Here is a 24,299-nt window from a genome sequence, read left to right as displayed (position 1 = left end):
GACAGTCGGCCACCAAATTAGTCCTGATCCCTAGATTAAGAGTTTTTTTTATATATTATCATTTTCTTTTTTTCTTCTTTTTTCTCCCTGAGATAAATAAATGATATCCCTATTTTTTTCTTTATTTTTAGGCTATGTTTTTGCAGCTTTTTTATGCACATAAGTTGCTGCATTTTTTTAAATTTGCAGATTTTGCAGCATTTTTTCACACATAGAAACCAAGAGTGTGAGAGTGTAAAAACGCTGCAAAAAAACGCAGCAAACAGGTTTAGCTGAGTTTTTGCAGTTTTTTTGCTGGGTTTATGGTAAATAAAACTAACTTTTTAAACATCTATTGTAGACAAATCACATGTGTATTTCATACCCAAAAAATGTTGCAAAAAAGCAACAAAAAAGTTGTGAAAACACAGCAAAACCTGCATTTTGAACAATGCTGCAAGAACGCTAAGGCCACGGCCCCACTATCAGTATTTGGTCAGTATTCAGTCAGTATTTTTTCTCAGGAGTGGGAGCCAAAACCAGGAGTGGGTGATAAATGCAGAATTGGTGACTTGTTTCTATTATACCTTTTCTCTGATTGTTCCTCACCTGGTTTTGTCTCCCACTCCTGAGAAAAAATACTGACCGAATACTGATAGTGGGGCCGTGGCCTTTGTGTGAACATAGCCTTATTGTTCCTTTTGCTGCTGTTGTACTTTTTGAATACAAATTTCCCTCTCTATTGTGATAGAAGATTTGGTTATTGTTATAATGCCAATTTTGTGTTATTATTATTTTGTGGATGGCTGGATTTCTACTTGTGAAAGTAAAAATAAAATATTTAAAAAGAAAAATATTGGTGCAGACTAAATAAAGCTGTCCATTTTTTGTAAACTGTAGATTAGACGGTCAGGATTTATCGAAGTGATTCATGCTGGCTGATAATTTTGCTACATTTTAAGATTGCCTTATCTAAGTTTACACCACCTATTAGTTTTGCGGTGCATGGTATTGAATATTAGGTGATTTCCAGTTCACCGCAGCAGAGACACATCCCTGTTCCAAGAAGCCACCACTCCTGGTTGCACGAACTTCACAAAAAGTTTCTAAAACACACAACACATGTGGTGCACGTCATACAATTTCGGGGGCAAATTACACCTGAATTCTGGTGCTTTTTACATAGTAAATCTCGCCCTTTCGTGTCTTTCAGAATTTTCCTCTGAACTTAAAGGAGAGAACAGTGAAATCACAGTATCCTGTTCAATGTCTGCCATCAAATTCATGACTCAAGCAGAAGGTGAGACTTTAATTATGTTCCTAAAGGGTTTACATCACAAAGACCACCCCATTTATAAACAGAAGCTGACCCCATAATCAGCGATCATCTATTATTAGAGATGAGAAAACCCGTACATAAAAGTTCGGCATTCGTACTGGACTGTCTGGTGTTAAACATCGAACACGGACTTCTCCCGGACGTCCATTGCAAAGTTCGGAGTTCCGGGGGATGTCTGTTGCAGAGAGAGAGAGGGAGGATTTTTCGGCTTAAAAGTTTGGTTCCCCATTATTTTCAGTAGGGGTTCGGGTTCTGGTTCAAGTTCAGGTAAAGTTCTGGTGCTCGATCTGAACTTTGCAATTAAGTTCGGGTTGGGTACCAGAACCCAAACTTCCACGGGTCTGATCATCCCTATCTATTATCACCAAGGATGCTCCCACCATAGATGTAGCTTTACATGCCAACAATTCAGATAAATGGCCAACCATGTTATATGTGGATGTTCAGGCCCATTGCAGTGGACTCCACATTCCAGCTCATAGATGGGGCATAGGGCATGTGGACAGGGGTATTCCATATAACATGATACCCCCATTATAATACAGGTGTGAAAACTTCTGATTTTTTTTTTATTATTATTTAAATGGCTTGACCGCGATCATTTTTTACAGCTGTTGAAAATAACAAACTCCATAACACTCAGCCAACTTTGCTCCAGCGCTGCCTTTCCACTGTTCCTCCAGCACTGGGGTGTAACAGCCCGTGTGGTCTACATCAGCAGAGCTGCTGCGACCATTGATCGGCTTCAGCAATAATGAAATCACCGCTGCAGCCTGTCAACAAAGACCGGCTGACTTTGTGGTTTTCAGGAGCTGCAAATCTATGGATTAAACATAAAGTTATCCCGGACAAACACTTAAATTTGATTGTAATGAGTGTAGATGACAATGTAAAGGTCTGGAATTTGCTTCCTGTCTTCTTCAAAAACAGAACAAAAAGATCCGATTAGATTTAAGGATTTTACTAAACATCCAGTTTTTGAAAAAGTTAAAGGGGGTTGAATAATTTAATAGACATGGCATCAGCAAAACTTTTTTAGACCCCTTCACTATGTGCAGTTTTTGCTGGGACTGACATGGTGAATGCTATTTTTAACAGTCTCTTTTGGAAAATCACAAATGCAATGGGCAATAAAAGATTGCTAATACTTTTTCACACCTTATATATACGGCCATATTACACCTGTGTTATGCTGCTCCCTAATATAGCATTGCTTGTAGGTTAGATGCATCATCCAGGGTTTGTATTTTGTAGCCCTTTCATAAATACAGAATATTGTAGGGATTCACTTGCTCTGGTAGGCATTAGGCCTTAGGTAGCGTTCACACAGGCAATACAGCTTTGGTCCAAACATGTGCAGTTTTTATTGCTTCCCACAGGTTGCAGAGCGACAAAACAATAAAGTCATAAACATTAATCCCTAGCCTTGTCCAAGCGCTAACTAAACAGGACAGACCCAGACTACTTCAGACACCGCTGATTCATTTAATGAAAGGGGGTGTTCTAATTAATAACAGTGCGGAGTTCAATTAGTGAGGTCATTCATACGGTGAAGAAACAGGTGTTAATTATGGCCCTTATTTAAAGGAGCACAGTCAATGTTGCAACTGTTGGTTTTAGCCCTTGCTCAGTGAGTAAAATGGGTCGTTCTAGACATTGTACCGAAGGAGAAAGAACTTGGATCGAGAAGTTGATTGGATAGGGGAAAACATATAAAGTAGTGCAGAAATTAATTGACTGCTCAGCTAAAAAGATTTCCAATGCTTTAAAATGGCAAACAAAACCCAAAAACACGTGGTAGGAAAATAAATACTACCATCCACATAGATCACAGAATCATAAGAATGGCAAAGAAGCATTCAATGATCAGCTCCTGGGAGATCAAAGAAGATCTTCAGTTACTTGTGAGTCCTGCAACAATCAGAAGACGCCTACGTGAAGCCAAACTATTTGCAAGAAACACTCGTAAAGTATCATTGCTGAAAAAAAGACGTGTAAAGAACACATTGAGCGGCCTAAAGAGAAATGGTGCAACATTCTATGGACAGATGAGAGCAAGATTGTTATTGGGTCTAAAGGCCACAGACAGTTTGTGAGACGACCCATGAACCCTGAATTAAAGTCACAGTACACTGTGAAGACTGTATAACATAGAGGTGCAAATATAATGGTTTGAGGATGTTTCTCATACTATGGAGTTAGGCCCATTTATTACATAGCAAGCAGCATGGACCAGTTTCCATATATCAAAATACTGGAAGAGGTCAAGTTACCATATCCTGAAGAAGAAATGCTCTTGAAATAGGTGTTTCAGCAGGACAATGACCCCAAGCACACCAGCAAGCGGGCAACATGTAGAAATCCCAACACTTACAGCCTTGGCTGCTATCAATCAGGTTATTAACCCCTTCACCCCTGGACCATTTTCTGTTTTTTTCACTTTTGTTTTTTGCCCCAGTTTTCTTTTTTGGTCAATATAGTCATGTGAGGGCTTATTTTTTTGCGGGACAAGTTGTACTTTTGAACGATCCCATTGGATTCACCATATCGTGTACTGGAAAACGGGAAAAAAATTCCAGGTGCGGTGAAATTGCAAGTCCACAGTTGTTATTTTTTTTACCATGTTCACTAAAGGCTGAAACTGACCTGCCATTATGATTCTCCAGGTCATTACGAGTTCATAGATACCAACATGTTTTTTATTTAAGTAGTGAAAAGAAATCCAAAGTTTGTAAAAAAGAAAAAAAAAGTCACTATTTTCCAAGACCCGTAGTATCTCCATTTTTTGGGATATAGGGCCGGTTGAGGACTTATTTTTTGCGTGCCAAGCTGATGTTTTCTTGTGAAACCATTTTAGGGTAGATACGATGTTTTGATCACGCATTATTGCATTTTATTGCAATGTTGCAGCGACCAAAAAAAATATAATTCTGGCGTTTTGATTTTTTTTTCTCATTGCACCATTTACTGATCGGATTAATTATTTTTATATATTAGTAGATCGAGCGATTCTGAACTCCATGGTACCAAATATGTGTATATTTGATTTTTTTATTGTTTTATTTTGAATGGGGCGAAAGGAGGGTGATTTAAACTTTTATTTTTTTTTTTATATTTTTAAAAACATTTTTTTTAACTTTTCACTGGCTTCAATAGTATACATAAGAGACTAGAAGCTGTGATCACCAGATCGCTTGTGTGTAGCAGAAATGCTCACTTGCTATGAGCGCCAACTGCTGGGCGGCGCTCCTAGCATCCTGGCAATGACAACCAAAGGGGTCTCCTTCAAATCCTGGGTTGTCATGCCAATCCATCGGCGACCCGCGGTCATGTGACATGGGCGCCAATGAGTGGGAATAGTGACGTCCTTCCGCCGTGGCCATTTTATATGCCATTGTCAGAGATTGACAGCAGCATTTAACATGTTAACAGCAGCGGGTGGATCGCCTGCGCTGAAGGGAGAGACACGACATGTGCTGTACATGTACGGCTCATGTTGGTAAGGGGTTAATGGTTGTCTAAGAAATTTTCTGCCCTTCTGAATGCACTTGGGCACACAAGTCATCAAAATCCACTGCTGGCAGTTCCCTTTGCAGTTGTCAACCAATGACGTCCCAGATGCGATCTATAGGAGACAAATCCAGAGACGCTGCAGTCCATGGTGGTATATTTAAGCAATGCAGGCTGCTTACAGCCACATCTTGAATCAAATCAGTGACATAGGAGCTCAGGGGGGCTGCCGACTTGATTTTTGATGAGATCAGAGGGCTGGTGACACGGCAGAAGCACTCACTCCTGTGATAAAACAGGCAGGGAAATGTGTTACCTTAGAAACAAGCAGCTGCGAGTCCCTTCTGTGTCATCTGTCTACCCACTTATCATAAGTGACTTATGCTTCCTTCCCTGGCCAGGAGCTGTAGTAAGTGCCAACCATACACTGGAATGGCTCTGCATGTTAAATACAGAAAATAAGCCAGTACATAGTGTGACACCCCAGGGGTCTGGTTGCCACAGTGATAGAGATATTACGTCTGAGAGCAGGTGGGAGGTCTCTTGGTCAGGAATCCTATGCATGCCACACCTCCTGCCCAGTCCTGGGAGGGGAAGAACTTCCCCTATATAAAACTGCGGCTGAGGCAGGGTTAGTGAGTTGAGAAGAGGAGAAGCAGCTATAGGAAAGAGAGATCAGGAGCTCTGGGGAAGTCGTGCTAAAAGGAATCAGGGGCTGGCAGCTGTAGAGCTCGCCCTGATTGAAGAGTTACCACCGGACCCGGAGTCTGAGGCTGTGGGGGCTAATCCTTACCCAGCAGCAGAAACCGACCGGCAGGGGATTTCAGGTCCTCTGGCCAAGAAACCCGAAGGCACGGTCACACGCGTGGGACCAGCACCGCCGTCGTGGAGCGGAAGCCACTAGAAGGCCCCGAGTCACCGGCCATACGGGTGAGCACCACACGGTACACTCAGGGACGTGGGCTACTTTTACCCGCCTCTAGCAAGGTAGCCAGAAGAGTACAATTAGTTGGGGAGGCCTACAACTCCGCCTGGCCAGGGGAGATCCCATCTGCTCAAAGACTGACCAGGCCCCGATTGCTAGCCAGTACTCCGGGAGGGTCTATCTTTATCACCAGTAAAGACCCTGAACTACACCGCATCGTCTCTGAGTGGTTCCTGCTACCCCCATCATCCACGTCGGCTGCCCTGAGGCCATACCCCTCCCATTGGGGGTTATACCATCTACGCTGCACAATCGTACCACCGGCCTCAGCGGTCTGCCCTGCAGCGGCAGCTCCATAGCTGCATTCAACGGGTGGCGTAGTCGTCCAACATCTACTGCTAATACTCAGCCACACAGTTTGACTCCCTGGGCACGGACCGGGTCACCGCCACGAGACTACTACCCCCAACAGGCCCGGCTCCGGGTAGTCCCCGCGTGCGCAACGCTACACCAAGTAGGCCCAGGGGCGCATCAACTTTTGGCGTAGTCGGCAGGATTCCGTGCCCGCAACCACCGGGTACTGCGTGCCTGAAAAAGACTGTTCAAACTTACCAGTGGTGAAGATTCCCGCCATCCGTGGAGGTCTCCCGCCATCCGGCGCCATCTTCTACCTTTTTCCCGCCATCCGCGAAGTTTTCCCGCCATCCGGCGCCATCTTCTGCCTTCTTCCCGCCATCCGTGGAGTTTTCCCGCCGTGGACGCCATCTTGAGGACGCCGCGCGGGAAGAAGAGGGGCGTGGACTCCGAAAGCGCGCGAGAACTGAAGCCCCGCCTCACGTCCGGACGTTGCGTAAGGTCCTGGAAGGAGCCCAGCAGACGCCGACGTCACAGGAGCGCGACGGAAGGTCCTCAACCCTGACGATCCACTGCGGAGCCGCGGCCTACGGAAGAGGATCATCGCAAGGTAGGCCACGGTCCACTAGGGGGGGAGAAAGATGTCGGATACGGAGGAGAGCTTCACTGCCTCAACCCCCGCCAGCGCCACCGCTGCTGCAGTCATGCCTTTCACCATGCCCTATATCCCGGGAGCAGCCTGGCTACCCCAGTACTCAGGGGAGTCACATACCCTGAATGACTTTAAAGAAAAGCTGGATAGCCTCTTCCAGGTGTACCCCCTCACAGAAGAGCAAAAAGTGAGCATCCTGGTGGCCCAACTAACCGGGGCAGCCCAAAGGGAGGTAAAGTCCTGGCCACCTGGGAGGAGGACTGTCGCAGGGATACTAACCCGGCTGAGGGACACCTTTGATACCCGCACCTCAGCCGAGATTAAGCTTAGATTCTATGGGTGCAAGCAACGAGCACATGAGAGTATAAGGGACTATGCACTAAACCTACAAGAGGCCCTGAGAGCCATTAAGCAGACCGACCCTGACAGCGTGGGAAACGAGGACAGGCTGTTGACCGAGCAATTTATAGAGGGACTATATTGCAATGTCCACCGAACCCAGTTGTAAGCCATAGCCTTACAGGATCCTCATCTGGACTTTGCACAGTTCAAGGACAGAGCCATCCGGGTGCTCCGAGAACCGACACCGGGTGGCGTTGTGACCCACAGGCGCCCAGCTATCACTTACCACCAGGAGGCGGCGCCCTTGTCGGCAGGGCCTGTGGGGGCTGATGCGCAGGCTTTGAACAATGACCCGGCTCCGGACCTGCACCATCAGGTCCAAGAGCTAGTTAAAAGCGTTGCTGCGCTAACCCGAACTGTGCAGTCTTTACAGGTTTCCACTCCAGGGAAGATCCAGCTGGCATCCGGACCGGAGGACATCCCGTGGCGTCGACCAAGGAGGACCCCACCGGCCAGAGGAAGACCCAGCGACCGGTACAACGAGGACGGACAACCTATCTGCCGCCACTGCAATCAACCCGGACATATGGCAAGGTACTGTCCTTTAAACTGGCACAACCTGGGGTAGAGGGCCAACCCCCAGGAAAAAGATCACCAGGCCCATCGAACTGGCGCGACAAATATGTGGGAGGACGTCCAGTCTTGCCTGTGGTACTGGATGGCATCCCTATGAGTGCCCTACTGGACACCGGGTCACAGGTCACCACCATCCCGTACGTGCTCATCAAGCAGTACTGGAATGACTCGGATATAACCCGCTATCCAGACGACGACTTGAGTATCATCGCCAGTAATGGTCAGCCCGTGCCACAGATCGGATTTAAAGAAATGACCATTAAAATCGGTAGAGTCGAACTGGCAGCACAGGGACATTGACAAGCGCGAGAGTCACCCAAAGATAACTCTAGGAACTAATGTGATTGAAAATTGTCTTGCAGAGGTGATTTTCATTTTACAGCAGGTTGCCAAGAACGCCAGCGCCGGCCAGCAGCGAGTGCTCCAGAAAGAGATCCGGGCACTGATGCGACGGTGGTGAGATTGGTAGCGTAAGAATGTGTGACCCTTTCCCTATTGCCATGCCCCCGAAAAGTGAAATGATGATTTGGTGCCGGGCAGCTATTGGTCTGAGAGGGAGAGATTACCAGGCCATGGTAGAACCAGTCTACTCAGACAGTAGGCCCACCATTTTGACAGCACGGGGGGTAGTTGATGTACGCCATGGGAGGGTGCCCGTTCGTATAATAAATATCGGGAAAAGGGAAGCATACCTGCCCCGGTATGCTACGCTAGCCAAATTATATACTATCAACCAAAATTCTATACAGTCTGTGGAACCCTTGCCTCCATCTCACCCGGAGGAAGGTAACGGCTCTATGAAAATAATGGAGGATTGGTGTCAGCAACTACATTTGGGTACTGACTCCACTCCCTCCCACCAGAAACAGGGAGTCTACCGGGTGGTTCGAGAGTACGAGAGAGTGTTTAGTAAACACCCGTTAGACTTCGGGCGAGTCAAGGGGGTAGAACACCACATCCCTACGGGAGACCATCCTCCCATAAAAGAGAGGTATCGACCCGTACCCCCTGCACACTACCAACACGCCAAGGGGATGCTTAGAGACATGAAGGAGGCTGGGGTAATCAGGGATAGCTGTAGCCCCTGGGCAGCTCCACTAGTCTTGGTCAAAAAGAAAGACAACACCATGAGAATGTGTGTAGATTACCGGAAAATTAACCGTATCACACACAATGATGCGTACCCCTTACCAAGAATAGAGGAGTCTTTGGCTGCTTTAAAATCTGCTAACTTCTTCTCCACCTTGGATCTCACTAGCGGGTACTGGCAGGTTCCTGTAGCAGAGGCGGACCGGGAGAAGACCGCATTCACCACCCCGATGGGACTTAGCGAGTTTACCTGCATGCCGTTCGGACTCTGCAACGCACCAGGAACCTTCCAGCGATTGATGGAATGCTGTCTGGGACACCGAAACTTTGAGACGGTCCTGTTATACCTGGACGATGTCATCGTCTATTCCAAGACCTACGAGGACCACCTGAAACATCTGGCGGAAGTGTTCGAAGCTCTGGCAAGTTACGGCCTAAAGGTGAAACCCTCCAAGTGTCACCTCCTGAAGCCAAAGGTGCAGTACCTGGGACATGTGGTGAGTGCTGACGGAGTGGCTCCCGACCCTGATAAGATCACCGCAATTAAGGAATGGCCAAGCCCCTCCAGCGTAAAGGAAGTGAGGCAGTTCCTCGGGTTGGTAGGCTACTACCGAAGGTTCATTCCCGGTTTCACCAAAAAGGCAGCTCCTATGCAGGACCTCCTGATAGGCCAGTCCAGGAAGGCCAAGAACCAGAAGCCACCCTTCAGATGGGAGAAGCTGGAAGAAGAGTCCTTCCGCCAGCTGAAGATGGCCCTCACGGGGGATGAAATCCTGGCGTACCCTGATTATAGCCAGCCCTTTATCCTCTACACCGACGCCAGTAACATCGGGCTAGGAGCCGTACTGTCCCAGATCCAGCAGGGGAGGGAACGGGTAATTGCTTACGCCAGCCGGAAACTGCGACCCACCGAAAGAAACCCTGAGAATTACAGCTCATTTAAGCTAGAGTTCCTGGCAGTGGTGTGGGCAGTCACCGAACGCTTTAAGCACTACCTCGCTGCTTCCCGGTTCACCGTGTACACGGATAACAACCCGTTGACACACCTGGACACTGCAAGACTCGGTGCCCTAGAGCAGAGATGGATGGCCCGCTTGTCCAACTATGAGTTTACAATCAAATACCGGGCAGGACGCTCCAATACCAACGCGGACGCCCTGTCCAGGATGCCGAACCTACCGGACGTAGGGGAAGATTCAGAGGAACTGGAAGAAGTTGAACTCCCCGCGTTCCACCGTCATGGGACTATCCAGTATTCCCACCGTGTAAGGAGTAAGCAATCCGCTACGTTCAACCCATTACCTCATTACAACTGGGCGGAGACGCAAGACAGTGACCCTGCCGTCCGACTGGTAAAGGAGATGCTGACTCGGCCAGATGCACGCCTTGACCCAGACGCTCCGGAGGAAGCCAAGCAACTGTGGGCTGAGAAGAGTCGACTGTTCCTTTACAAGGGGAAGTTGTGCCGCAGAATGGTTAACTCCCGGACGCATGAACTAATCTGGCAAGTAGTGGTGCCAAGAAGAGACGCAGCTATGGTGATGGAGGCATACCACGACGGAGCTGGGCACTTCGGATGGAAGAAGCTGGAGTTCCTGCTGCGCGGGCGGTTCCATTGGGTAGGCATGAGAGGAACCATCGAGAGGTGGTGCAGAGACTGTGGCCCATGCAACCTAAGAAGGAAGGACCGTGCCAGCCAGAAGACTCCCCTGCAGTCCATCATCACCAGACAGCCGTTGGAACTGGTAGCCTTGGATCATGTAAAACTGACCCCAAGCAGAAGTGGCTACGTCTACGCGTTAACCATCGTGGATCACTACTCCCGGTTCTTGGTTGTCGTCCCCGTCAAGGACTTAACGGCTCAAACAGCAGCTAGAGCCTTCCAGCAGCACTTCTGCCGTCCGCACGGATACCCGGAGCAGGTGCTGACGGACCAGGGGCCTGCCTTTGAAGCGGAAGTCTTCCAGGAGTTCTGCACCCTGTATGGCTGCCGGAAGATTAGAACAACACCCTATCACCCGCAAACTAATGGACTTTGTGAGAAAATGAACCAGGTGGTGATAGATCTTCTGAAAACATTGCCCCTGGAAGAACGTAGTCTGTGGCCTGAAAAGCTGCCCGACCTGGTGGACCTATACAACCACATCCCTGTAGGTTCCACCAACTGTACCCCGGCTTACCTAATGAGGGCAAGACCTGGTAAGCTTCCTGTTGATCTGGAGATGGGAGTCCTGACACCCGAGGACACTTCACCAGAAGCAGACTGGGACACAGAGAGGCAGCAGCAGTACCGGAAAGTACAGGAGAGCGTGGAGCGAAGTCTCTGTCAAGCTAGGGAAAGACAAGAGAAAACTTACAACCAGTATGCTCCCGCTGTTCCCCTGGTGCCCGGAGAGCAGGTCTTGAAGAGGAAAAGACGGCTCCACAAGTTGGACGACCAGTGGGAGAAGGACCCGTACACCGTACTGCCCTCAAGCCACGACAACCCAAAGATCTGTACAATCAGTAAAGACGGAGGGGAAACCACAGCCATTGTATCCCGGGATCACCTGAAGAAGTGTCCTGAACAGCTACGGAACCCTGAAGAGGAACAAGAAGACCCTCGACCCGTAGAGGAAAGGGAAGATATGATTAGTACTGTGCTCGGAGACTTCCCTCGGTCTTGGACTCAAGTCAATGGTGCTGTTGTGGTACCCGTCCTCACGTTCCTCCAACCAGCATCCCAAGTGCCTACGGAGACACAGGTAGAGCTGGAAGAACAGCCGGTCCAGGAGGCAGAAGACCCCACACAAGCAGATCAGGAGAATCAACCCTCTGCTTATAGTGAGCCTGCCATACCCCTAGTGAGCCAAAGAGTCCGTAGATGGCTGCCCCGTTTACCCTTGACAGCTCCTATACCCTGTAGCTCAGGACCAGTCAGCCAGCTCCGTAGGTCCACTAGGGTCACTAGAGGCCAGTTGCCCGTACGGTGGAGGATCTAAATGTTCAAGCTATTTTATTAATGTTTACCTGTTTATTGTTGCTCGTGTATAATTTTGTGTTTCTAGTTATTTGTAGGAGTCTTTGGTGGATTTACCGGGAATCCTTTTTGCATATAGTTGGAGCGTAACCCAGGATGGACTAAAAGACTGATAAGGACTCGGGGCAGGACAGGCCCCTACCTGGTTACGTCTCCCTGTTTTTGGTGAAATGGACACCCTTGTTTTCTTGAAAAACTGCACCCGGTTGCGGACACGCCGTGACCATCCTAATGTTTTTTTTTTTATTGCGTTGTTTCTGTTTGTAATTTGTTATGTTACAAAAGTATGTTTAGTCCCGGAGAACTAAAATTCACTAGGGGGGAATGTGACACCCCAGGGGTCTGGTTGCCACAGTGATAGAGATATTATGTCTGAGAGCAGGTGGGAGGTCTCTTGGTCAGGAATCCTATGCATGCCACACCTCCTGCCCAGTCCTGGGAGGGGAAGAACTTCCCCTATATAAAACTGGGGCTGAGGCAGGGTTAGTGAGTTGAGAAGAGGAGAAGCAGCTATAGGAAAGAGAGATCAGGAGCTCTGGGGAAGTCGTGCTAAAAGGAATCAGGGGCTGGCAGCTGTAGAGCTCGCCCTGATTGAAGAGTTACCACCGGACCCGGAGTCCGAGGCTGTGGGGGCTAATCCTTACCCAGCAGCAGAAACCGACCGGCAGGGGATTTCAGGTCCTCTGGCCAAGAAACCCGAAGGCACGGTCACACGCGTGGGACCAGCACCGCCGTCGTGGAGCGGAAGCCACTAGAAGGCCCCGAGTCACCGGCCATACGGGTGAGCACCACACGGTACACTCAGGGACGTGGGCTACTTTTACCCGCCTCTAGCAAGGTAGCCAGAAGAGTACAATTAGTTGGGGAGGCCTACAACTCCGCCTGGCCAGGGGAGATCCCATCTGCTCAAAGACTGACCAGGCCCCGATTGCTAGCCAGTACTCCGGGAGGGTCTATCTTTATCACCAGTAAAGACCCTGAACTACACCGCATCGTCTCTGAGTGGTTCCTGCTACCCCCATCATCCACGTCGGCTGCCCTGAGGCCATACCCCTCCCGTTGGGGGTTATACCATCTACGCTGCACAATCGTACCACCGGCCTCAGCGGTCTGCCCTGCAGCGGCAGCTCCATAGCTGCATTCAACGGGTGGCGTAGTCGTCCAACATCTACTGCTAATACTCAGCCACACAGTTTGACTCCCTGGGCACGGACCGGGTCACCGCCACGAGACTACTACCCCCAACAGGCCCGGCTCCGGGTAGTCCCCGCATGCGCAACGCTACACCAAGTATGCCCAGGGGCGCGTCAATAGCATATAAGATTATTTCAGCACAGGAACATATTTTTAACACATCTAATTGTGGAACTTATTATTATTCCAGGATCTGTTAATTAAAATGTACTTTGTTCGTGGGAAAACCCCTTTCACATGTTTATCGATGATGTGATTTACATAGTTTTTCCTTCTTGCTGTTGCAAATTCAGTGTTGAGGAGTGTTGATATGTACAATTGGAGGCTTATGAAGATTAAGAATGGGCCAAAGTCTGGTTGGTTGGGTACTGCATTATTAATCCATATTATGTGTATAACCCCCACTAATTAGGGACCATGTAGAAATATACCTTCACAGTAGGGCCAGATGGGAAGCCCCTCCCACCAGCAACATTGACCAAACACTTTTGTTTCAACTGAACGTTGCGATGGGTGGAATTATGGACACATGCTGCCTGCTGCATTGTCTGGCCATACACTTAAAGGGGTTGTGCTAAGTTTGGAAGTTATCCCTATCCATCGGGGATTCCCTATCAATAGGATAGGAAATAACTTTCCGACCAATGGAGGTCTGGGACCTCTACTGATCCTCAAAACTGGGGCTCCGAAGAGCCCAGTGTAAATGAAGTGGTGGTCGATCAGGAGCACTGCCGCCCCATTCATTTTTATGGGAGTGCTCAGCTATCACCGGCGTTACTATAAAGAATAAATGGAGCAACAGCGCTCAGGATCGGCCACCACTCCATTCACACGGGGCTCTAACAAGGCCCAGTTGACGGTCGGTGGGGGTCTTAGCTGTCAAATCCCTAATGGTTGGAAGTTATTCCCCCTTTTTCTGGATAGGAGATAATTTCTAAACTTTGAAACAATCCCTTTAATAAGTGTCCTGACTTGTCTTATATACCTGTCTTGTCTCTAAAAGGAATCTGTTGCCAGGTTGTGGCTACCCCATCTGACAGCAGCATAATGTAGGGACATAGAGCCTGATTCCAGTGATTTGTCACTTACTGGGCTGCTTAGTGAAGTGTTGCTAAAATCCCTGTTTTCTCTGTTACAGATCTATCAGTTCTCTAAATGCTGAGCTCTGTATCACCCCGCCCACACCACTGATTGTCAGTTTTCTGTGTACAGTGTGCATAGGCAGAAAGCTGCCTATCAGTGCTGGGGGTAGGGTTATACAGAGATCATGAATAAGGATGACTACATGGCAGCAGGTTTACTAGTCTTCTAGTGATAATCTCCTGCTGATAAGACTGTGATTTTATCAAAACTACAGCCAGCAGCCCAGTAAGTGACACATCGCTGGAATCAGGGTTTCTGCCCCTACATTATAGTATTCTCAGATTAGGTATCAAAAACCTGATGAAAATTTCCCTTTTAAGATATGTTACCATTAGTAAAAGTCAACTTTGGTTCTAATGTATCAACTTTAATGTGTTTTTCATATTAGAAAAAGCCAATGATGAGCAATGCCAGTGTAAGAACATTATGGAGTTTCAATACAATTCAAACGAAGAAGTCCGAAAACTAACTGAGCAGTATATCCTTTACAGTTCTGTCGTATTTGTCCTTTATGTAATGTCGGCCTTTTTGAGTAAGTGATAGATATGTCCTTTTTGATGATTCCAACCCTACAATGGATCTGTCAGGCCTCCTATCCTTCCATACCTGAGCAATCACAGGATGCTGAACTTCGCCAGTCAGTTTACTGTGATTTGATGTAATATTTTCATGTAATCTGTGTAACTGCTGTCTGGACTCCTACAAAAAGCCTAAGAGTCCTGCACCCTTCCCCCACTATATTGATTGACAGCTTTACATGCATACAATCTCTACAGCTAAACTCTCAATTACTCAGTGTGGGAGGGAAAGCAGGACTCGCAGGCTTTCTTTTAGGAGTCCTGGCAATAGATCACAGATCTCAGCGTCCTGGAAGCTGGTATATGCCGCTGACAGGTAGATCTCCTGTGCTACACTGACAGATCGACTGTAAAAGGTTACAAGAGATTCTGAAGCAATTTCTTAATGCAGAATGGGTCTTTCTAAGCAGTAAAGTACAGTTTCCATATGTGAGGGGATGATCTAATCTCGGATGCTCCTCTACAAATCATTAGGTCCATGAAAGATGCTTCTCAGTGTAAAATCGCTTACAATTCTGGGACTAAATCATCTTTTATGTGGCGTAAATATCACAGATTTTCAGAAGCACATGCCATCGGGGAAACATGGATGTGCTACCAGCATGCCGACAAAAATTCAAACTATATAGAAGCATTCCTTCATGATGATTGCTGGCTGTAAAACGAGTGATCGGCTTTCTATATCATCGATCAGCACTCGTTCAGGCAGTTTATTTGCCTGTGTAATACAATTCTTACTTAGGACTATTATCTGTAAGGCCAAATAACAAATTAAAGCTGCACTTTTCACAGTATGGTAACATTGAATATATGAAATTGGAACGGCATTACTGCTGTGGAAAACAAGTTAAAAAATAAAGTTTCTTAGAGCACAAATTGGCCAATTCGTGTGAGACCAACAGCCAGCAACAGGACAGGGCGTACCCCTTTGTTGGGACCCTAAACCTAACATGATTCCTCACCTGGGCTATGCCGTATTAGCCTATGAGCCCTCACACAGCCTCCTATATACAGTATGAGCCCACACATAGCCTCCTATATACAGTATGAGCCCACACATAGCCTCCTAGATACAGTATGAGCCCACACATAGCCTCCCATGTACAGTATGAGCCCCACAAAGCCTCCCATGCACAGCATGTGCCCCACATAGCCCCCTATTTGCAGCATATGCCGCACGTAGCCTCCCATGTACAGAATGTGCCCCATGTAGCCTCTGATATACACCATGTGCCCCACATAGCCCTCCTATGTACAGAATGAGCCCTATATACAGTTGGAGCCCCATATATATATATATATATATATATATATATATATATATATATATATATATATATATATACACAGTACAGACCAAAAGTTTGGACACAGCTTCTCATTTAAAGATTTTTCTGTATTTTCATGACTTTGAAAACTGTACATTCACACTGAAGGCATCAAAACTATGAATTAACACATGTGGAATTATATACTTAGCAAAAAAGTAATGTCTTATATTCTAGGTTCTTCCAAGTAGCCACCTTTTGCTTTGATGACTGCTTTGCACACTCTTGGCATTCTCTTGATGAGCTTCAAGAGGTAGTCACTGGAAATGGTCTTCCAACAATCTTGAAGGAGTTCCCAGAGATGCTTAGCACTTGTTGGCCCTTTTGCTTTCACTCTGCGGTCCAGCTCACCCCAAACCATCTCGATTGGGTTCAGGTCTGGTGACTGTGGAGGCCAGGTCATCTGGCGTAGCACCCCATCACTCTCCTTCTTGGTCAAATAGCTCTTACACAGCCTGGAGGTGTGTTTGGGGTCATTGTCATGTTGAAAAATAAATGATGGTCCAACTAAACGCAAACCAGATGGAATAGCATGCCGCTGCAAGATGCTGTGGTAGCCATGCTGGTTCAGTATGCCTTCAATTTTTAATAAATCCCCAACAGTGTCACCAGCAAAGCACCCCCACACCATCACACCTCCTCCTCCATGCTTCACGGTGGGAACCAGGCATGTAGAGTCCATCCGTTCACCTTTTCTGCGTCGCACAAAGACACGGTGGTTGGAACCAAAGATCTCAAATTTGGACTCATCAGACCAAAGCACAGATTTCCACTGGTCTAATGTCCATTCCTTGTGTTCTTTAGCCCAAAAAAGTCTCTTCTGCTTGTTGCCTGTCCTTAGCAGTGGTTTCCTAGCAGCTGTTTTACCATGAAGGCCTGCTGCACAAAGTCTCCTCTTAACAGTTGTTGTAGAGATGTGTCTGCTGCTAGAACTCTGTGTGGCATTGACCAGGTCTCTAATCTGAGCTGCTGTTAACCTGCGATTTCTGAGGCTGGTGACTCGGATAAACTTATCCTCAGAAGCAGAGGTGACTCTTGGTCTTCCTTTCCTGGGGCGGTCCTCATGTGAGCCAGTTTCTTTGTAGCGCTTGATGGTTTTTGCAACTGCAATTGGGGACACTTTCAAAGTTTTCCCATTTTTTCGGACTGACTGACCTTCATTTCTTAAAGTAATGATGGCCACTCGTTTTTCTTTACTTGGCTGCTTTTTTCTTGCCATAATACAAATTCTAACAGTCTATTCAGTAGGACTATCAGCTGTGTATCCACCAGACTTCTGCACAACACAACTGATGGTCCCAGCCCCATTTATAAGGCAAGAAATCCCACTTATTAAACCTGACAGGGCACACCTGTGAAGTGAAGACCATTTCCGGTGACTACCTCTTGAAGCTCATCAAGAGAATGCCAAGAGTGTGCAAAGCAGTCATCAAAGCAAAAGGTGGCTACTTTGAAGAACCTAGAATATAAGACATATTTTCAGTTGTTTCACGCTTTTTTGTTAAGTATACAATTCCACATGTGTTAATTCATAGTTTTGATGCCTTCAGTGTGAATGTACAATTTTCATAGTCATGAAAATACAGAAAAATCTTTAAATGAGAAAGTGTGTCCAAACTTTTGGTCTGTACTGTATAGATACACAAAAATATCCCATACACATGAAAAAAAACAACACATACTTGCCTCGCTCCCGTTCCCCCTGGCGATCTGCCTCTGCTCCTGTCTCCGATGCACTGACTCCCCACAGTGCACAGCTGATACGATGAGATGACGTCATCGCGACTGCATGCTCACACACTGGTTGGTGGAAGATGGAGCCAGCAGCGCCGTCCTCCACCAGTGTACTCACTGCTGTCTGCATCCAGAGGATGTGGAGAACGGTAACTGCAAGAGGCAGTGGTGGATGGACTGCAGGCGGGGGAGGGCAAGGTGCGATACATGGGCCACTGGTTCAGCCCTCCGGCTGTCTCTGTCCACAGGCCGGACTGGAACAGCCAGAGGGCTGGATATGGCCCATGGGCCGTACTTTGCCCAGTTCTGAATTAGAGGAACGGGAACGCAAACAGCTCCTGAACTCCAAAGCAAAATCTGCAACAAGTCCCAACTGTTACGCATCATTTATAGCACCGACCTCTTCAAATTGGATATTTTGGGACCTATCAGGCTGGATCGGGGCCAGCTGCACCTCTTTGGTGGTTTGTTTTGGCTCCATTTTAAGTCACTTTCTACTATTTTCTTCTAGTTTGAGAGGCTAGAGATGACAAACGCTTTACACGTAGATTTCTTGACATAAACCCACTAAAGCAGATTACACAACGGATGAAAGAACTGGAAAATCAAGTAGGACAAAGATAGCAGATTGGACCTGGACTGTACAGAGGATATAACGCTAGTTCTCCATAGGATGGAAGCAAACTATTCCAAGCGAGCGACCGCCTGGACATGAGCAAAATGTATAAAGTACAGAAACGTGTTTATTTATATTCGCATGTTTGACGACAGAGCATATAGAGTATTTGTCAATTATCTGGGGACCCAAGTATAAAATTCTGTAAAAACAGAGAAGCGCGTGGAGGACCAAGTCTAGTTCTGTAATTTCAAGAAGTCACATTGTTTTATGCAATATAAATATTAAATGATAAACTATTTGTAATAATGAGCGTCGCTGGGTCTATTTGTGTCATCAGGACCCTACTACTACTATACTCTGTATACAAGGCATGCCAAGGTGATGCCTTGTATACAGAGTATAGGAGTGGTAGGGTCTTACTAATGAGTAGCTCCATTGAAACAGAAAAACTTCTTTGAGCATCTTAAACATCCGTCACATGAAGCTTTCTCTCTGCCTCCCCCATACACGCACGCTCGGGTGTGTTTCAAGGCTATGGGCACCTTTGATTTCCTTATACTTCCACAAAATTGAACTAAGTTTCAGCCTGCAATCTTCACTTCTTCATTTTCAGACCCTCTGATATGAATGTTGCTGGCTGATCTAAATGTAAGTTTTTTGTTTTATTGTCAGAATTTCCCAATAATAAAGGCTGTAGGTGAGCGGTGTGTGTCCAGAATACTGCGGTCTTCATTAGATCAGTCATCGGCACAGATTTAACACTTTACTTCTTCATGTGCATTCCCCCTGATCTACAGACTGTTTTCTCTGCCCTCTTTGAAATACTTTCTCCCCGTCCATGCTGTGAAGATCTGTATGCAACGCCCTGAAAGATGCGAAATTCGGGGGTCAACACTTAGATTGTGCTGCACAAACTATTCGTGGGTCACCACAGGAACAGGACAGCCTCATATATGCAGAAGTGGATAAAGAGGCCCCTGTGCAAGAATAATATACAGGCCCTTTGCAATACATAATTCCACCTGCTTTGGAAGTGTTAGTGGTCCCCTCACCTCTTGGGCCCTTGTGAGGCTGCACAGGTAGCACCAATGGCATGTCCACCCCTGTATATACACATATATATATAAGGGTGACAATGCGTTCTATAGAAAAAATAAAAATGAGTTTTATTCAGAGTCTCAACCTCTAGAATTTTTACACGTAATGATCTGTAATATCCCTTAAAAAATTGTTTATTTTGGTTGAGTTTAAAAGGTGGCTCAGTGTCCTCAATGTCACAGCCCTTGAACACTTAAAACGACCTAAATCCTATTTTAACGGCTGTTAATATAGAGCAGCAATAAGGGCCCCAGCGCTCCGTGAAACTCTCACCAATTTGCATGTTTGTAAAGAATATTTAATATTATTAATGTTAGTTTATACAGGTGCATCTCACTAAATTAGAATATCATCAAAAAGTTCATTTATTTCAGTTCTTCAATGAAAAAAGTGAAACTCATATATTATATAGAGTCATTACAAACAGAGTGATCTATTTCCAGTGTTTATTTCTGTTAATGTTGATGAGTATGGCTTACAGCTAATGAAAACACAAAAGTCATTATCTCAGTAAATTAGAATAATTAACAAAAAACATGCAAAGGCTTCTAAAGCGTTTAAAAGGAACCTTAGTCTGTTTCAGTAGGCTCCACAATCATGGGGAAGACTGCTGACTTGACAGATGTCCAGAAGGCAGTCATTGACACACTCCACAAGGTCCCAGAATTCCAATTTTCATTTGGAAATCAAGGTCCCAGAGTCTGGAGGAAGAGTGGAGAGGCCACAATCCAAGCTGCTGGAGGTCTAGTGTGAAGTTTCCACAATCAGTGATGGTTTGGGGAGCCATGTCATCTGCTGGTGTAGGTCCACTGTGTTTTATCAAGACCAAAGTCAGCGCAGCCGTCTACCAGGAGATTGTAGAGCGCTTCATGCTTCCCTCTGCCGACAAGCTTTTTGGAGATGGAAATTTCATTCTCCAGCAGGACTTGGCACCTGTCCACACTGCCAAAAGTACCAATACCTGGTTTACAAACAACAGTATCACTGTGCTTGATTGGCCAGCAAACTCGCCTGACCTTAACTCCATACAGAATCTATTATAGAGAATCTATGGGGTATTGTCAAGAGGAAGATGAGAGACACCAGACCCAACAATGCAGACGAGCTGAAGGCTGCTATCAAAGCCACCTGGGCTTCCATAACACCTCAGCAGTGCCACAGGCTGATCGGCTCCATGCCACATTGCCGCATTGATGCAGTAATTGATGCAAAAGGAGCCCCGACCAAGTATTGAGTGCATTTACTGAACATACATTTCATTAGGCCAACATTTCAGATTTTAAAAACATTTTTCAAGCTGTTATAAAGTACCGTATTTTTCGGACTATTTTGGAGGACTATTTTGGAGGAAAATGGGGGGTGCGTCTTATAGTCTGAATGTTGTGGGTGTGGGGGGAGCGGGGCACAGGAGGCAGCAGCTGCCCGCTGCCGCCTACACTGTCCCCGCTGCTAAAGATGAATATTCAGTGCTCCTCACGCCCATGGGGCGTGGGGAGCACTGAATATTCATGCTCCGTAATAGCAGCACAGTGTAGCCGCGCTGCGGCTCCTGCTGCTGTCGGAATCGCCTGTGCCCGCTGTTAAAGGGCATGAATATTCAACCTCTCTCCACGCCCATGGGCGTGGGGAGGGGTGAATATTCATGCCCTTTAATAAGCGGGCACATGAAATAGCCGGCGGCAGCAGCAGGAGCCGTGCTGCGGCTACGCTGTGTGCCGGCTATGAAGGAGAGTGAAGTCATTGCTCCCCGCGAACACAGTCCCGGCGTGGGGAGCAGTGACTTCTGGCAGCTGATCTCTCCTTGTGAGCCGCGCATGGCAGTGACACCATGCACGGCTCACATGGAGAGATCAGTGTGGGCAGACAGGATGCAGCGCTGGAGGAGAGAAGAAGGGTGAGTACGAGTGTTTATTTTTTTTTTATGTGCAGCAAGATGGGGATTAGGGGGACCATGCATACTAGGCTAAGGATGAGGGTGCCATACATACCAGGGTAAGGATGAGGGGTGCCAAGCATACCAGGATAGGGATTAGGGGTGCCATGCATACCAAGATAGGGATTAGGGGTGCCATGCATACCAGGACGGGGATTAGGGGTGCCATGCATACCGGGACGGGGATTAGGGGTGCCATGCATACCAGGATGGGGATGAGGGGTGCCATGCATACCAGGACGGGGATGAGGGGTGCCATGCATACCAGGACGGGGATGAGGTGTGCCATGCATATCAGGATGGGGATTGCTGTGCCATGCATACCAGGATAAGGATGAGGGGCCATGCTTACCTGGACAGGGATGAGGGGTGCCATGCATACCAGGATAGGGATGAGGGATGCCATGCATACCAGGATAGGGATGAGGGATGCCATGCATACCAGGATAGGGATGAGGGGTGCCATGCATACCAGGATAAGGATGAGGGAGCCATGCATACCAGGATGGAGGGGTTCCATGCATACCAGGATGGGGATGGGGACCACATATAAAAGGAAGGGGGGGCATATATACCAGGATGGGGGATATTGTCAGAATTGGGGGACATTACCCCTATACCAGCGTCAGCAGAAGACCCCCTCCCCATTAAAAGTGCATCATGAACACATTTTTGGCTTAAATTTTTTATTTTTTTATTTTCCTCCTCTAAAACCTAGGCACGTCTTATGGTCCGGTGCGTCTTATAGTCCGAAAAATACGGTATTCTAATTTACTGAGATAATGTCTTTTGCGTTTTCATTGGCTGTAAGCCTTAATCATCAACATTAACAGAAATAAACACTTGAACTAGATCACTCTGTTTGTAATGACTCTATAATATGCGAGTTTCACTTTTTGTATTGAAGAACTGAAATAAATTAACTTTTTGATGATATTCTAATTTAGTGAGAAGCACCTGTATTTCCTGTCTCAAAGTAAACTTGCCAGATTACAGACAACGTTCAGTATTATTCACTGCTTTAGGTAAGTCTAATCTCTAAACATTTACGCAGCAGCCTACACCGCTCCCATTGTGTCTTTTACTGTCTATTTTTTGCCTGAAATTTACTTGCAGATTACTATTATAAATTAAAGTAAGTGTTGATGAGCGATATTAGGGTGATTTGCAGCAACTATGGTAAACTGAAGTTTATGTCATTCGCCACAACCAGTAGTAACACTGGCACAAAACTAATGAGTTTGCCGTGTAGGCACCACATTCACAAACTAATTATTGCAAGCGTTTGATAAATTGTGGCCGGCGTCAACACGTCCAAATATAAAGTTGTTCAAGAGATTTTCAGGTGCCTGGAATCAATTGGACAAAACAAAGTTTTTGGTTGGGAAGGAAGATGACAGTTTCAACTGAGCAAGGTCCACTTAAGGAGTGTCTAGTTGAATTTTGAACCAACCAGCTTGCACAATGCAATCCAAGAGATGATTACAAGGAATTGTTAACACTGGCACTCCTACTCTTTGGCTCGCCGGCAAACCCAGATGTACACATCAACACTCCAGGTGCCTACCATAGGGCCCGATGGATGGCCAAAGTGATATACGCTCTGAAGATCTTCATGTTTCGTCACCAATTTCATTTAACTTGGACAGAGTTAAAAAATCTCCGTCAATTTTGCACTTTTACTGTCCACTTATACTTGAATGCTTGGTACCTCTGTCAGATCGCAGCCATATCGCCGCAAAATGACTTGACATTACTCCAAGAACTTGTAGCATACAAAGGAAACAACGCGCCTGTTGCTGAGGAAGCAATAAAAACTTTCCACAGAAACCTGTGCTATCTCAGTGAGATTATGGGGGGTTTGGCATTTTTGATAGTGAAGTTCCAATCACAGAAAAGGTTAAGATGGTACTGGCTCTGCAGAAAGAAGGCAAAGATGTCTGCTCAACTCGCCAAAGACCTTGTGTCACACAAGAAGCTTCTTCACTTCATGTCGTCCAACACTAAAAAACTGTTTGTTGCACTGGAAATAAACCAAGATTTTCTTCATCCAGATCCTTGTCTGTGGCGCCAATGCAAGTTACAACGATGCATCCTCAAAAGTCACCGGATTGGAAATCGTGAATGATGAACTGCACTCATGAGTACATTCGATTCATCACTGAGCGATCAAGAAGACCAGAAACAGTTTATTCTAAAGCGTGTGGAGAAGCATCTCCAGGACTATCCTGAACCAAATAAAGCGTGGTTCGTTAAAAAAAGTGAAACCACTGTAAAATTGTACATTTACTTTGCTGCAAGACATTACAAATAATTGTTAGTTTTGTGATGTAAACCACCAGTAAACAATGTTGCAATGTTACGAAACTCTATGTATGTTACAATCACACCAAAGGGAATTATTCCCAGGGTTGAGAACTAAAAATGTATGTAATTTTTTTGACTGTCACCCTAATATGTGAGGCTGCCGAGTTCAGCTCAGAGACCATGGCCAATAAGTGCATAATCTATGTACAGTATATCACAAAAGTGAGTACACCCGTCACATTTTTGTAAATATTTTATTGTATCTTTTCATGGAACACCACTGAAGATGTGACACTTTGATACAATGTACAGTAGTCGGTGTAACAGTGTACATTTGGTGTGCTCTCTAAATAAGTCATTAATGTCTAAACCGCTGGCAACAAAAGGGAGTACATGCCTATGTGAAACTGGCCAAACTATGCCCAATTAGCCATTCTCCCTCCCCGGTGTCATGTGACTCATTAGTGTTACAAGGTCTCAGGTGTGAATGGGGAGCAGGTGTGGTAAATTTGGCGTTATC

At 46.4% G+C, this 24,299-nt stretch overlaps 1 protein-coding gene across 1 annotated transcript in view; it reads left to right on the top strand.

Moving 5' to 3' along the window:
- MATN2 (matrilin 2) overlaps positions 1-18,747 on the top strand; it is a 164,401-nt gene extending 145,654 nt beyond the window's left edge. The window contains 3 exon segments of the mRNA XM_073679632.1: positions 1,193-1,279; positions 14,571-14,660; positions 18,391-18,747. Coding sequence (XP_073535733.1) covers positions 1,193-1,279; positions 14,571-14,660; positions 18,391-18,446 — 233 coding nt within the window. The 3' untranslated portion in view covers positions 18,447-18,747.
- Positions 18,748-24,299: the final 5,552 nt, after the last annotated feature.

The sequence above is a fragment of the Phyllobates terribilis genome, unplaced genomic scaffold (genome assembly GCF_046119375.1).
Source record: "Phyllobates terribilis strain yellow unplaced genomic scaffold, ASM4611937v1 Scaffold_4__5_contigs__length_816908805, whole genome shotgun sequence".
Classification (NCBI taxonomy): domain Eukaryota; kingdom Metazoa; phylum Chordata; class Amphibia; order Anura; family Dendrobatidae; genus Phyllobates; species Phyllobates terribilis.
Note: the sequence above shows the minus strand (reverse complement) of the source record. Positions and strands in the feature narration are given on the sequence as shown.